The 16153-nt window shown below is 33.7% G+C and overlaps 1 protein-coding gene across 1 annotated transcript; it reads right to left on the reverse strand.

Moving 5' to 3' along the window:
* Positions 1 to 2248: 2248 nt before the first annotated feature.
* On the reverse strand, positions 2249 to 6677 carry LOC131651824 (vacuolar protein sorting-associated protein 25). Its single transcript, XM_058921530.1, has 6 exons — positions 6374 to 6677; positions 5994 to 6133; positions 5793 to 5846; positions 5622 to 5710; positions 5462 to 5537; positions 2249 to 2698 (listed from the first exon to the last, which is right to left on the reverse strand). The coding sequence occupies exons 1-6, from the start codon at positions 6430 to 6432 to the stop codon at positions 2577 to 2579; spliced, it is 540 nt and encodes a 179-aa protein (XP_058777513.1). The 5' UTR covers positions 6433 to 6677; the 3' UTR covers positions 2249 to 2576.
* Positions 6678 to 16153: the final 9476 nt, after the last annotated feature.

Genomic DNA, 16153 nt, shown 5'->3' on the forward strand with positions numbered 1-16153 from the left:
TTATAAAAAATTTGGGACTTTATTTGTGAAAGTTGTTGTGTTTAAAAAATAAAAAACAGATGTAGAAAACGTAACATAAATTAGCATCATTCATTGATATGACATACATTATAATCGTAACATTACATAAATAATTGTTAACGTAAATTTAACATTACATTTTATCATAGTGATAGTTAAAGACGTTTCAACATCTTTAGAATATCTTTGGTTGATCTTGCAATCTTTAAATACAATTTTTTGTTTCGTAATGATAAAATATACTCAACATCACTGTATCTTCCTTTTGTTGTCAATCGGGAGTGAACAATAATAGAACTTCACAACTCTTTGATTGTCTGGGTAGTGCAATCGATTCTCAAGTGTGAGTTTTTTAGATCGAAAAAACAAGTGATCTATGTGAACCTTAATTTAAGAAGAGTTTTTCGCCATTGAAGTAGGAAAAATTGAGATATAAATATTGAGACATTTTATGTGTGATTTTACTAACAAGACGAGAGACACCCATATTCCAGAGATGTACTTCTTGATACACTTTATTTCGTTTAGTAAAATTAGGGTGGATGTGAAAAATCTCTTTGATAAGTTCTTCGTGGACAAGTGTATGATTCTCCTCTTCTTTACCAAGCAAAACTGAAACATCATGATAATCGATGTTACCGTCACCTTAACATCTACAATCTATACAATGTATTTGTGCATAAAAATTGAAATCTCTTCAATATGATTGATTTTTGGTAAAGGTGGTGAATGGGATGATTTTCTAATGCAAGCACCTTTGGAGAATCCGTAAAAGTGTGTCAACATGTTTCAAATCAGACAGAGATCACATCGTTGAATTGTCACTCTATGTTGGTTTGACTTTTTTTGGAGCATCCTTTATTTTTTATCGACTGCAAGGGTGGTTTCAAATAAGTGGTTTATGAATAGGAAATCTTCTCGAGTTGCTCTTTGATGTGCAATTTCATGTTGTCATCAATTTTCAAAAACCTCTCTTGAATCACTTCTCATTTGGTCTTGATAGATATATTTTATTTATCGTCCTTCATCACACCATCATCATCAAACCGAAGCCTTTTCCAGTGAGTGTAAATACCATCCTTTCTTATGGGGCTATCAAGTTTCACCTTCTTTGAAATTAAACTAGCACATGGAAGATCGTATGTCTTTCTAAGTGTACAACCACACTTTGAGCTATTTGAACCCACTTTTTGAGCTCGTTTTACTTCATGATAAATAAAATTCAATCCCTCTTGAATTATATTGCCCACCAACTGCGAATAAAAATTGTTGTCTCTGAATCTATATTTTAATACTATAATACTGCGACCAAATGATATTTGTATCTCGTTATACTGATTTTGGATCATTTGGTTCACGGAGTTCCAATCTTTACATAAATCGCCATTACTATTTCCCAACCAATTCTTCAATGTAGCATGAGCAGATTCAGTTTTGTTAGTTGTTGTATTTTCAAAGTGTCTAACCTGATCGCTACATGCACAAACAATCTTACCCACTTGGTATAGAATTGTACTTTCAACATATTTTAATAAAATTCAAATACTTATCACAGACCCTCCTAAAATGTATTACAGATTCGACACATAACTCTTCTATAAAAGAATTTATTATAACATTTCAGACATTCAATATGTCTTTTCCATTATCACACTAGCTTTGACCATTTTTGCATCTTTAACCTTGATTTGTTTGGTCCCTACAACATGCTTAAGTTTAGTTCTCACATTTTTGTTATTGATACCTCCCAAGTAATGCATATGATGTAGAAAACACCTTTGCAACCAAATTCATCAACGCAGTATCGCGATCAGTGACAATGACCTTTGGCATATTTTCTTGGTCATTCAACATAGTCTGATACACTTCTAAAGCCCAAGTGACATTGTCCTCCTTTTCCCTTTTCAAAAAAGCTAATCTGATTGAAAAAATCATATCCTTAGAAGTAACACCAACAATGGTGTATTAGAATTTATTATCATTTTGGTAATAGTACAATTCAAAATCAATTTTGTTAAAACTATCCAAACAATATTAATCGATAATAATCACTTCTATATCATTGTATTCAAACACTAATCAATTCTTTTAAACTCAATTCTGTTAAAATCAATTATACAAAATTCAATTCTCTCATAATCAATTTTATTCACTGCCAATCCAAGTTTCATTGATATTACAAGTTGATTATTAAAATGGGCCAAAAAGATTTTGTTAAAACCAAGTATAAAATGAAGCAGATCACATATGTATTATTAATTTGATAATACCAATGTCTACAATAACAAAAGCTTTTGGGACCCAGACTCCCATTTACGAATTTCATTATGTCACACGGAATGCAGTTTCACTAGACTAACCAAGATTACATGACAAAGCTAAACTCTTAACACTGTCAACATTCCAAAATATTAGATGCTAGCAGGTGATGGCAGCTTGATCTTAGATATCTTTTCCGATGACATACTCGCCAAGTCATATAAGGCAGGACAAGACCTTTCAAAGAAGTCATTTGAAATTCATTAAGATTCAACAGACTAACACAAAACAAACAATTATACAGAAAACTTAATTCCTTCATCATCTGTTGAAGTTCCTTTAAAGACCACAAGCTTCCCCTTCTGTTCTAATAGTTTCAATGCACGATTCAAAATAGTTCTGTCTATCCCTTGAAGTTCTGCAGTATATAAAATATAATTAGAGTCAATGTCAAAACCATTGCAAAGTCCAGCATGCAGGAATTAGCAGTATATCTAATCATAATAAAAAGCCCTTAAAAAGACAGCTGATAGACTTACAAATGTAAGTTTGCGAAGTAGATTAAGGGCTAAATGCCAATAGGCAACACACTCAAGGTGAAGTAAACGTAAGGCACTTCTTGTTTCACAATGAGGGATGGGGTCCATAAGTCTGTTTGCTTGGCACCATATGATGTTTATAATATATCTCATGATATTATTAACTTGCTAAGTTATGCTACAAAGAAACATATTGGCTTTTGAATTCAGGGCATCATGGCGTTCCCCATAAGCTACTTGAATACAATGCATCTATTCTGTGCAGCACCAGAAGTGATGGTGTGGTGTGAGTTTATGGTTACAAGGTAACATGACAGTCACCAATAAAACATTTCCATTATTTTGGAATTGGTTCCCATTAGATATGAGCCTTAATTAGGAAGTAATAATAAGGTCTTGTTAATTAATATTATTAGGCAGTTTTATCATTAATAGGCAGTAGTTTATTTATTAGTAGGCAGTTTTTTTATTTTAAAATAGCCATCATATTCATATGTAACTGCACTGCAGTTAGACTAAGAGTTAGTTAATTAGGAGAATGAAAGTGTTGTCTATAAATAGAGGGGGTGATTGAGAGAGAGGATATCTTGGATTTTGATTGGAAAGAGGTCATTTTGGTATCGAGAAGGTGCATACCGTTGAAGTTCTGCAATTATCATTCTGTGATCAAAGGGATTTTCCCTATTTACTTTTCTATATAAGTTGGCTTCTATCAGTTCCACTCTATTTTATGTAATTGTCAGACATACTTCTACTTGTATTTTACAATTTGACATTATTAGTTTTAGATTTTGAACTTTCATATCAATTATCTTTAAAATTACTTGTTCCAAGCATAAAAATATTGACTCACTCTTTAGTTTAATGTTCATACTTTCATATTAATTTTATACTGGCTTTTATGTGATTTATACAGCCGTATCGTGTCTGATAATTTTCAAAATATGTTATATCATACCCCTGAGTCTATGTCGTACTAGACTGTGTATGCGCGTGTAAAGCTTAAACCTTTAATGTCACAACTCCACTTAAATGTTAGAAAAGAAAATTGGAAACCCCAGCATATTTGATCCTAATTCCGTTCTTTCCACTAGAAAAAGATTAAATAATTACTATTTTAAAGTAATCATTAGGAATCAGATCACACGCAAACTTGCTTTTTGAATAACTTCAAAAAAAAATTAGAATCTAGACAAATTACACTGTATTTCAATTTGATCTACATTTAAAACAATAATCACCCCTCCACCATAAGTAAGAATGTTCTCTATAAGTACAATGTTCTCAAGGTGCCATGGCATATTTTTGCTGACATGTCCATTTTATCTTAGCTTGTTCCCACCACCTATAATGGTTAATCGTTTTTGTTAGTATACTGTTCTTAGATTTCATACTAGTCTATGACCTTAAATGATATTTTCACCTTATACGGCTCCTCATGATTAAATCAATTCAAAAATCTTAAACAACCCTCTTATTTTTCTGTTGAGAATGTTTCATTTTATAGTACAGGACACAAACTTGCAGTGGCAAAGGTCAGATGTTAGACGAAAGACAACCGAGCTCTGACATTATGTTAAAGGACCACTTGTACTGAAAGTTTAAGCAAATAATAAACGTCCAATGAAGATTTTACCTATAAATTAGTAAAAGAATGACTTTCAATTTACAGAAATAAAGAATTTGGGATATAAGGCAGAAAAGATATGTCAACCTCAAGCCTAGCTTTCTCACTAACTTATGTTTTGGTGTTGCCTTCTAACAATGAAATTAACCGAGTTAGATATTTAAACATGAGCTTATATTCTATCCATTTTGGAGGGTTAGATATTAACGTTACACTATAAGTAAGCAAAAAAATGTAGCTTGTTATTTTAGCAACTCGAGTCTTTCACTTGCAGTAAATTTTGTTTACAGTTTTTTAACTAACATTAGTTTTATTAGTTTTATGATTGTGTAAAGCTTCTTTAAGCAAATCATTTGAATTTTCATTTTTGTTGCTTGCAGTTGCACACTTTCCCCATCACCCTAATGTGAGCATAAACATTTTTTAAAATACTATATCAAACACAACTAAAATGTAAAGATAAAAGACAAAGCACTGAATGTTATACTATGGATATCCAAAAACACTTTCGGGGTATTGACTCTCTGTCAATGTTGTTGATGGCAGTCTATGTCCGAGAGCCAAACTCCTGCCATACTGGCCGCTTTGCAGCGCCGTTATAGTGGATTATGGCAGAAAAACCCACAATATCACTAATATTTACCATTGCAGCAAGCCCAAAAACCCCATGTATATCCGCCATAGCGCCGCCACGGCGGATATTTGATAACACTGCTCTCTGCCATGATCACTTTCATCTTATCTTTAGCTGAGCCTAAGTAAAATTAAGGAAATATATCTATTTGAATTTCAGTCTATCCCTCAATCACCATTAACAATAAAAAGTCCCGTCCAAAAGACCTGATCCAACCAAATTAGTGGGAAACAAATAGAAAAGCAATACTATTTTTACATAGATCAACCAAAAGTATCACATCAAGTCCTATAATGAACTAGATATAATTTCCAAACTTGAGCTATCTCAAATTCTAATATTAAATACAACCTAACCTACAGGTATCATTCGGCATGTTACCTGTTCCTTGAGATTCAGTTCCAAAGCGTATTTCCTCAATTGTCACCACACCATCTTCCAGTCCATTATCTTTTGCCTATAAATATTACAGCTAATTCAATCACAAGGCAATAAATACCTATTTGCATGAAGTGATTATTAAACTAAAATTCAAACTTACAAACTGTAGTAAAATGTCAGCCCAATCTTGAATCCGATGCCATAAAATAAGACATTTCCTATGTCCTTTATCCATCCATTCAGCTCGTCCTGTCAAACAGAATAACAAACCTGAGACATGTCCCCCTCGACCCAATTACCAGCATTACAAATCTAAAAACACGTAGCATACCCTCAGAAACTAAGGCTGAAAGGAACGCTTCTCTAGCTTCATGAGTAAGAGACCCTGCACTATCGAAAATCCGAAAACAATCATTCAACAAAAAAGTGGAAATAAACAAAACACAAAACCAAGCGAGTGTTTATAAAAAGGACTCGTCGATTCAACAACCCCCATGGAAATTGGCAACAAAAGCAGGAAATTCAAGCTTACTTTCAATTACAGTATTAGTAAAAAGTGGAAATTCATCTTCAATTGCAATCACAAAAACCTTCTGTGTTTTACAGTAATCTATAATAAGCTCTTTCCATAACTGTATTTGTTTCTCTCTAGTGTCCCTTACTGGCTGCAAACTGAAAAAGCAGAATCCAAAATCAAAGTCCTAATCAACCACAAGTCAATCACTTTTTCACTACTAACAATCACACAATAAGAAATAACAATTATGCATTGAAATTTGCAAATAAAAGAGTAAAAAAAATGAACTTTTTAATTAAATATCCAATGAAGTTACTTGAATCAATTGAATATGCACAATTTGTCAAATTTGAAAAGAAAAAAAAAAAAGAATTTGAAGAAAAAGAGGAATTTACGTGAAGTAAGGTGGGTAATTGAAGAAATTAGGTAGTTTGAATTCTCCCAATTTTTGCATCTTTCAAGTGTTTCAATCTCAAAAGCTCGAACTATTTTTCCCCAATTAGTTGAAGGCGCGTGACGGATTTGGTGAATTGTCACGTGATTAAGTTGATTGCGCGGGTTACATGAACGAATGAAAAGAGGAAAGGCGAAACTGGCACTCTGCCAACCCTAGCACGATGATGATGGAAGAAAAAGAAGAAGACTGATGTAGGAGAAGCAAGCATAACATGAAAAACGACAACGGTTTGGGGTAGAGCTGTCAATATGGCTACCCGGTCCTAAACGGGCCCGCCCGAGGCTTTTTAGGGTTGGGGCAAAAAGCCCTGTATAATATGGGCTCGAGATTTACTATCCGAGTCCGGTCTTATATGATTTCAGACTACCCGATCCTAAATGAGTTTTTTTATTTTAAAAAATTAAAAAAAAAACTTCATAATATTTATTAGAAATAAAATTAAATATTATATTATTTTAAACATAATATATTTTTAAATAAAATTAAATATTATATTATTTTAAACATAATATATTTTTAAGTATTATATTATCTCTTATAAATACTATAATGTGTTTTTAAATACAATATAATACTTGAATATTTATTATAAGAGAAAAACTAATATAATATGATGAAAAAATGTTGATTATATTAATGTATAATATTTAAAAGAGAAAGATTGAATAAAATAAATATAAAATTTAATGAAGTGAGAAAAATCAATATGCTATTTTGGAGTAAGATAATATAAATATTAATATAATTTTTTAAAATTTATAATTATGCCGGCCTGATGGGCTACCCACGGCCCATATGGGCTAGTCCTAATGGGTAGCGGACTTTTTAGGGCTGGGCTAAAAAGGCCCTGAAAAATATGGGCTCTAATTTTAAGGCCCAAGCCCTATGATTTTCCAGGCCTGGCAGACTGGCCCATATGAGCTAGCCCATTTTGACAGCTCTAGTTTGGGGTATTCAACGAAAAGTTTTATTTAATTTATAAATCATTTACTTTTCAATTAAAATAATCCAAAAATTAGCAATCGTTAGTTGGTCTCGCGGTGATTGGCGCTAGATTTAATAGGAAGAACTATTGCGATTAGAAGGGGCTGAAACCACTTGATGTCAGAACTGACCCAAACCGAACTAAACCTGTTTTGATAAACCAAAAAAAAATATCTAAAAATTTCAAACCGACAGCATAAAAATTCTACAAAATTCAGTTGATAACTTTTTTTTTCCGCATACTTTTTTTTATAGGTTAAGGAATGTTTTGAGGCACTCTTTAACTGATTAAAGTGATAAATTTTTAAAAAATATAGATTTTTATAAATAATATTTATTTTATTTAAAAAGTGTCCTCCAACACTAGTTAGCACTAGTTTTTATCAATTATGACAACTCTTTTTTCTTTTTTTAGTTTTAAAGATGAATTTGAATTAAGATAGAGGGAAATAACTCTTCTTTTTAGTTTTTAAACTGATTTGAAGTAGGAAAATAAATAGAGCGAGTTGTTTATGTTGATATTTATAATTTGGAATTGTGAGTGAATGATGCTTATTTGGATGAGAATTGAAATTTCGATTCATTATATAATAATATTCTTTTGACTGTCTGTGACTGCTTGAAAGCGCTTTCCATTTGTTTGAATTATCTCGTGCTTGATCGGTTAATTTGAAAAGGCAATTTTGATATTGCTCGAGATGATTATAACTAACCTAACATACTTGAATTTGTTTAGAATACGACGAATAATAACTCTTGAAAATAGGTGTGACACATTCCTGCTCATGAGAAGGTGAGATTTTTCTTTCGGACGGGTTTACATAAGTCTCTTTCCATGAGATCAATGTTGTCTTATTGTGGTTGGTTCAGACGAATCTTTTAGATGCAATCAGGAAGCTGAGACGACTCTACACTATCTGAGAGACTTTGAATTTGCTACTCTTTTAAAAATCTATTGAATTCTTAGATCCACTATTCTTCCAAGGAGATAGTTTATATGATTGGATTATACATGACATCGATTTTGCTCTATCTTTTTTGTTGTTTGCTAGTGGTTCTGGTGCGTTAGAAACAAACTGTGTTTTGCAAATGAAGTGGTATCTTTCTATACTTTGAAATTCATCATAGTGAATTATGTTAATTTGTTAGCTAAATGTTTTCTCAAAATCACGTGGAATACACACAAAGATAATAATACAATTTGAATGTTATGGCAGTAGCCTCGGTAATCTCGGCGTCTCAAATTTTGGTGGATTGGTTTGAAATGCTGATGATGCTTAGGCTCACAATTTTACGGATAATATTGATTATTCAAACATCCTTCATGCTAAGTTGATGACATTATATCATAGTTTGCGTATGGTACGTGATCAGTGCATTTTGATGCACGTTCCTTTATTTTTGTACTTAGGCATTTCTATGGTTTGGTTTGTTTATTTTTCTATTTTATTATGTTTTTTATATTTTAATTTATTTTTATTGTTATTTGATTTTCGTATTTAATTTTCAGCTTTAGCAGTCTGCACGGAAACGATCATAACTAGAGCTCCAGGAATCCGATCGACGCGTTCTTGTAATCTTCGGAAAGCTAAGAAAAAGAGCTACAATTCTCGTGTTGAAGTCGAAGTCAGATTGGGAATGGATATTTTCCAGAATTTCGTTTGAAGCTGCAGTATTAGTTTTATTTAGTTTTGGGTCGATTAGTTTGGGCCTGAGTTATGTCTGTTTGACCCAGTTCGGTTATGACCCGAATTCTTGTCTCTCCCATTTTACCTAGATCTGGCCATATTGCTTACATTCACGTTTACTTTTCACGAAGGAATTTGGAAAGCTTCGTACGTTTGTAATGGAGAACTAATTACAAGGCAAAATCTGCTGATTACGGGTTCAATCATACTTTGAGGTTATAATAATTTTAATCAAGTTTCTATTCCGTTCAATTATATTATGTGATTATTGTTTGCTTAATTCAATTTTCATAGAGTATATTGATTTAATTCGATTGTTATATGATCCTTAACTATAATCAAGTTCGCGTTTGCTTAATTCGTTATCGTGTTTGATTAATTCGCGTTTGCTTAATCCGCGAGGGCTTAAATCCGTTTGCTTAATTCGGATCATAGGAACTTACAACATATAAAATTTGTTGCGCTTATCAGTGAGTTTTGTAGTCGAATAGGAATGGATTAGGAGATTGAAATTATAATAATCAATGATAAGTCGGAACCGAAATCAGTAGATTAGCCGTTTTAGCTTATTTGATAATCAATTATTTACTTTGTTTTTCATAATCGAATCCTAAACTAAGATAAACCCCCTAAATCAATTTACCTTTGGTTAATAATCAACGAGAATCCTTGTGAGACGATATCCGAGTTGTCGTTACCGTTACTACAGTTTTTACAAAACACTCGTTTTTGATTCATAAGCGACAGCGGATCAAATTGGCGCCGTTGCCGGGGATTCTTGTCGTTATTAACTGATACTAGAGTCGTAGGTTTAGTGTTCTCGCGTTTAAGCCGTAGTTTTCTCACGGTTTTTGCCAATCCGCGTTTAGAGTCGAAAAATCCGGTTTTTGGAAAAATTGTGTTCGATTGTAAAACTTTTTCGTCTACTGAGAGCAGAAAAATCGTGCGATCAATACTCCCTTACTCTAGAAGAGTAAGGGAATTCGACCTCAAATTTCCAAATTCCTCTTTTTTCTATTTTAATTTTTTTTTTTTGCAGTTTTAAAAAAATCCAAAAAAATCCTCAAAATTCTTATTTTTCTTTAGTAGATTAAATTTTGTATTTTTGTATTTTTCTGAATTTATTTTAATCGTTTTCCTTCTTTTTATTTGTTTCTGCCTCTTTGGGACATAGTTGGTATTGATGTGTTTGTTGATAACATGACTGAACAAAGAACTCTGAGACAGTTGGCTGCCTCTGATGTGAACTATAATGGTTTATGTATTGGTTATCCCGCAGCTGATGCACCTTTTGAATTAAAATCTAGTTTGATACATTTGTTGCCTAGGTTTAATGGTTTTGCAGGCGAGGATCCGCATAAGCATCTGAAGGGATTTCAGGTTGTGTGCTCTGTACCTTCTAAACCCTCACTAGAGGATATTGTCAAACAAATGGCAGCAAATAATCTCCAGTATCAACAACAAATAGATTCTACTCTTCAGACTTTGCAAACACAAATTGGACAACTTGCCTCTTTGATGAATGCCATGCAGCAAGCTCAAGGATCAAACCAACAACCCTTTGAAGAGCATTCTGTTTTTCAAATAGAGTTTCTTTCTGAAACTGTTGATGATACTTGTACTGATTTGCTTGCATCTAATTTTCCATCACTGTCTGATTTTGATGATGTTTACTCATGTTCTGATTGTACTGACACTAACATTTGTGTTGTATGTGCTGAGATTGATGCCGCCTTGCAGGGAAACATATTTACTACAGGTGAAGTTGTTATCGAAGAAGCTATTCATGCAACTGATACTCTTGACATCCCGGCTGTCCCAAGCACTCCTTCTATTGAGCAGCCACCTTCCCCCGAGCTAAAGCAACTTCCTGAAAATTTGAAATACGCTTATTTAGAGAGTAATGAGAGACTCCTGATTGTAATTTCTTCGAATATTGATTTTGATCAAGAAAATAAGTTTTTGCAGGGTTTAAAGAAGAATAAGAAGGCAATTGGGTGGACTTTGACCGAAATTCTCGATATTAGCCCATTTATGAATTTGCATAGGGTCTCAATTGAAGGGGAACATGAAATCAAAGTAGTGAGGCAGCCCCTCAATCTTTTGATCTTTGGTGTTGTGGAAAAGATCACGTGTCCATTCAACACTTTTATTTATCGAAGATTCTTCTTTGATCCTGGAATAAAAGGCGAAGACACTAATAAAAATTCCAAGTTCAATGGACATTACCCAAAGCTACTCCATGAGAGCCCCACTTTGGAAGAAGAAAATGTAGAATATATCTCTTTGGGAAAGGTTGCTTATGTGATCACATATCCTCCTTGACTACTCGGGTGTGTTCTTTCCTTTCTCTCCCTCTTACTTTAATATTTACGTCTTTTCTTTGAGGACAATGCATGTTTTAAGTGCGGGGGAAGAAATCATTTACTTTTTTAATTTTCTTTTCTTTTGTTCTTTGTTTTGTTTTCAGTTTAAAAAAAATGCTTCTCTGAAAGTTTTAGGCTATAGATTAATATGAGGTTAGTTGTGGAGACTTGGGAAAAGTTCACAAGATCGGTATCGTCTTAATACCGTAAGTCTCCTGAGTATGGAAATTGTTTTGAATACTTGTTATGACATAGCCTTGAATTATCATTCTCTAATAGCTCTTGAGTAGTTTATCTTTGCAGTCGGCACCATCTCACACATGTTCTACGTAAGGAGGCCGATGAAAATAAGTGAGTGATCCAAGTTTTAAAAAAATAAAAAAATAAAAAGGAATGCACCTTCTAAGTTTGGTGACCCTCACCCGGTCACTTAAGCCAACGGTTGTAGAACCTAAAAAAAAAAAAAAAGAGATTTCAAGTCCCGTTGTTAGTTGGTTCAGAGGTTTCTGGTGCTGAACTTGGTAGGGAGGATTACGGTCCGATCCCCCGCAACTACAATTGAGGAATAAAAGGGGTATACCACTTAGCAACCAGAACCCCATGCAAAAAAGGATCAGAGTCACTAACCGGTAGCCTTACTATGAGTGTGTGGAGATAACGGGCTTAATGTGATTGCGCCAGAATGAAAAAGAGTAAAAAGGAGGATAAGTAAGTTAGGCTTTGGCATAATAACATGATTCGAAGTGGTTTGTATGTTCAGGAGGCTCATGACCGCACAATTGCGGAATTGTGTTCCTACGGTATCTTTAGTGTGTAAGATTAGTACCTATTGATGCAACCTTAAACGCAGAAGAGTTTGTAGTCTGGAATGAGTAACAGATGTTGTGTGTTTCTTGAGTTTGATTTAATTTTGCTTGGAGTGCAAAAGTTCAAGTGTGGGGGAATTTGATCAGTGCATTTTGATGCACGTTCCTTTATGTTTGTACTTAGGCATTTCTATGGTTTGGTTTGTTTATTTTTCTATTTTATTATGTTTTTAAATTTTAATTTATTTTTATTGTTATTTGATTTTCGTATTTAATTTTCAGCTTTAGCAGTCTGCACGGAAATGATCATAACTAGAGCTCCGGGAATCCGATCGACGCGTTCTAGTAATCTTCGGAAAGCTAAGAAAAAGAGATACAATTCTCGTGTTGAAGTCGAAGTCAAATTCGGAATGGATATTTACCAGAATTTCGTTTGAAGCTGCAGCATTAGTTTTATTTAGTTTTAGGTCGATTAGTTTGGGCCTGAGTTATGTCTGTTTGACCCAGTTCGGTTATGACCCGAATTCTTGTCTCTCCCATTTTACCTAGGTCTGGCCATATTGTTTACATTCACGTTTACTTTTCACGAAGGAATTTGGAAAGCTTCGTACGTTTGTAATGGAGAACTAATTTCAAGGCAAAATCTGCTGATTACGGGTTCAATCATACTTTGAGGTTATAATAATTTTAATCAAGTTTCTATTCCGTTCAATTATATTATGTGATTATTGTTTGCTTAATTCAATTTTCATAGAGTATATTGATTTAATTCGATTGTTGTATGATCCTTAACTATAATCACGTTCGTGTTTGCTTAATTCGTTATCGTATTTGATTAATTCGCGTTTGCTTAATCCGCGAGGGCTTAAATCCGTTTGCTTAATTCGGATCATAGGAACTTACAACATATAAAATTTGTTGCGCTTGTCAGTGAGTTTTGTAGTCGAATAGGAATGGATTACGAGATTGAAATTATAATAATCAATGATAAGTCGGAACCGAAATCAGTAGATTAGTCGTTTTAGCTTATTTGATAATCAATTATTTACTTTGTTTTTCATAATCGAATCCTAAACTAAAATAAACCCCCCTAAATCAATTTACCTTTGGTTAATAATCAACGAGAATCCTTGTGAGACGATATCCGAGTTGTCGTTACCGTTACTACAGTTTTTACAAAACACTCGTTTTTGATTCGTAAGCGACAGCGGATCAAATTGGCGCCATTGCCGGGGATTCTTGTCGTTATTAACTGATACTAGAGTCATAGGTTTAGTGTTCTCGCGTTTAAGCCGTAGTTTTCTCACGGTTTTTGCCAATCCGCGTTTAGAGTCGAAAAATCCGGTTTTTGGAAAAATTGTGTTCGATTGTAAAACTTTTTCGTCTACTGAGAGCAGAAAAATCGTGCGATCAATACTCCCTTACTCTAGAAGAGTAAGGGAATTCGACCTCAAATTTCCAAATTCCTCTTTTTTCTATTTTTTTTATTTTTATTTTTATTTTTGCAGTTTTAAAAAAAATCCAAAAAAATCCTCAAAATTCTTATTTTTCTTTAGTAGATTAAATTTTGTATTTTTGTATTTTTCTGAATTTATTTTAATCGTTTTCCTTCTTTTTATTTGTTTCTGCCTCTTTGGGACATAGTTGGTATTGATGTGTTTGTTGATAACATGACTGAACAAAGAACTCTGAGACAGTTGGCTGCCTCTGATGTGAACTATAATGGTTTATGTATTGGTTATCCCGCAGCTGATGCACCTTTTGAATTAAAATCTAGTTTGATACATTTGTTGCCTAGGTTTAATGGTTTTGCAGGCGAGGATCCGCATAAGCATCTGAAGGGATTTCAGGTTGTGTGCTCTGTACCTTCTAAACCCTCACTAGAGGATATTGTCAAACAAATGGCAGCAAATAATCTCCAGTATCAACAACAAATAGATTCTACTCTTCAGACTTTGCAAACACAAATTGGACAACTTGCCTCTTTGATGAATGCCATGCAGCAAGCTCAAGGATCAAACCAACAACCCTTTGAAGAGCATTCTGTTTTTCAAATAGAGTTTCTTTCTGAAACTGTTGATGATACTTGTACTGATTTGCTTGCATCTGATTTTCCATCACTGTCTGATTTTGATGATGTTTACTCATGTTCTGATTGTACTGACACTAACATTTGTGTTGTATGTGCTGAGATTGATGCCGCCTTGCAGGGAAACATATTTACTACAGGTGAAGTTGTTATCGAAGAAGCTATTCATGCAACTGATACTCTTGACATCCCGGCTGTCCCAAGCACTCCTTCTATTGAGCAGCCACCTTCCCCCGAGCTAAAGCAACTTCCTGAAAATTTGAAATACGCTTATTTAGAGAGTAATGAGAGACTCCTGATTGTAATTTCTTCGAATATTGATTTTGATCAAGAAAATAAGTTTTTGCAGGGTTTAAAGAAGAATAAGAAGGCAATTGGGTGGACTTTGACCGAAATTCTCGATATTAGCCCATTTATGAATTTGCATAGGGTCTCAATTGAAGGGGAACATGAAACCAAAGTAGTGAGGCAGCCCCTCAATCTTTTGATCTTTGGTGTTGTGGAAAAGATCACGTGTCCATTCAACACTTTTATTTATCGAAGATTCTTCTTTGATCCTGGAATAAAAGGCGAATACACTAATAAAAATTCCAAGTTCAATGGACATTACCCAAAGCTACTCCATGAGAGCCCCACTTTGGAAGAAGAAAATGTAGAATATATCTCTTTGGGAAAGGTTGCTTATGTGATCACATATCCTCCTTGACTACTCGGGTGTGTTCTTTCCTTTCTCTCCCTCTTACTTTAATATTTACGTCTTTTCTTTGAGGACAATGCATGTTTTAAGTGCGGGGGAAGAAATCATTTACTTTTTTAATTTTCTTTTCTTTTGTTCTTTGTTTTGTTTTCAGTTTAAAAAAAAATGCTTCTCTGAAAGTTTTAGGCTATAGATTAATATGAGGTTAGTTGTGGAGACTTGGGAAAAGTTCACAAGATCGGTATCGTCTTAATACCGTAAGTCTCCTGAGTATGGAAATTGTTTTGAATACTTATTATGACATAGCCTTGAATTATCATTCTCTAATAACTCTTCAGTAGTTTATCTTTGCAGTCGGCACCATCTCACACATGTTCTACGTAAGGAGGCCGATGAAAATAAGTGAGTGATCCAAGTTTTAAAAAAATAAAAAAATAAAAAGGAATGCACCTTCTAAGTTTGGTGACGCTCACCCGGTCACTTAAGCCAACGGTTGTAGAACCTAAAAAAAAAAGAGATTTCAAGTCCCGTTGTTAGTTGGTTCAGAGGTTTCTGGTGCTGAACTTGGTAGGGAGGATTACGGTCCGATCCCCCGCAACTACAATTGAGGAATAAAAGGGGTATACCACTTAGCAACCAGAACCCCATGCAAAAAAGGATCAGAGTCACTAACCGGTAGCCTTACTATGAGTGTGTGTGGTTACGGTGATTTCCGGTAAACAACCGCTAGTCTTCCAAACTATAATAAATATGATTTGGTTACTCGCAGGATCGACTAGATTGTTCCTAGGACACATAGTCAAAAAGATTGTTATCAATGTTCATTTGAACCATATTCATGATTCGTCTTCGTCAATAAGCGTTGTTCGATTAAAGAACAAGTAATCTTGATAATCACTTTGTTATATGTAAGTATGATTTCAATGAAAAGATAAGTAACATTACATATGAAACTAAAAGGACTGTTAAAACGTAAAGAATCTTAGAATGCAGAAACGTTAAAGACTTTGAAAGTAAATAACATGAAAGTAATTCGAAAGTAAATGACATTAAAGTTAAGATACAGAAATGTAAATGGCAAGAAGTAA

This window comes from Vicia villosa, linkage group LG2 (genome assembly GCF_029867415.1).
Source record: "Vicia villosa cultivar HV-30 ecotype Madison, WI linkage group LG2, Vvil1.0, whole genome shotgun sequence".
Lineage (NCBI taxonomy): Eukaryota > Viridiplantae > Streptophyta > Magnoliopsida > Fabales > Fabaceae > Vicia > Vicia villosa.

Coding starts and splice junctions, on each gene's coding strand:
- LOC131651824 (XM_058921530.1), bottom strand. CDS start 6,432: ATGCAAAAATTGGGAGAATTCAAACTACCTAATTTCTTCAATTACCCA. Junction 5,711..5,792: donor TTCAGCCTTAGTTTCTGAGG/GTATGCTACGTG, acceptor TCTGTTTGACAG/GACGAGCTGAATGGATGGAT. Junction 5,538..5,621: donor CTGACATTTTACTACAGTTT/GTAAGTTTGAAT, acceptor TAATATTTATAG/GCAAAAGATAATGGACTGGA.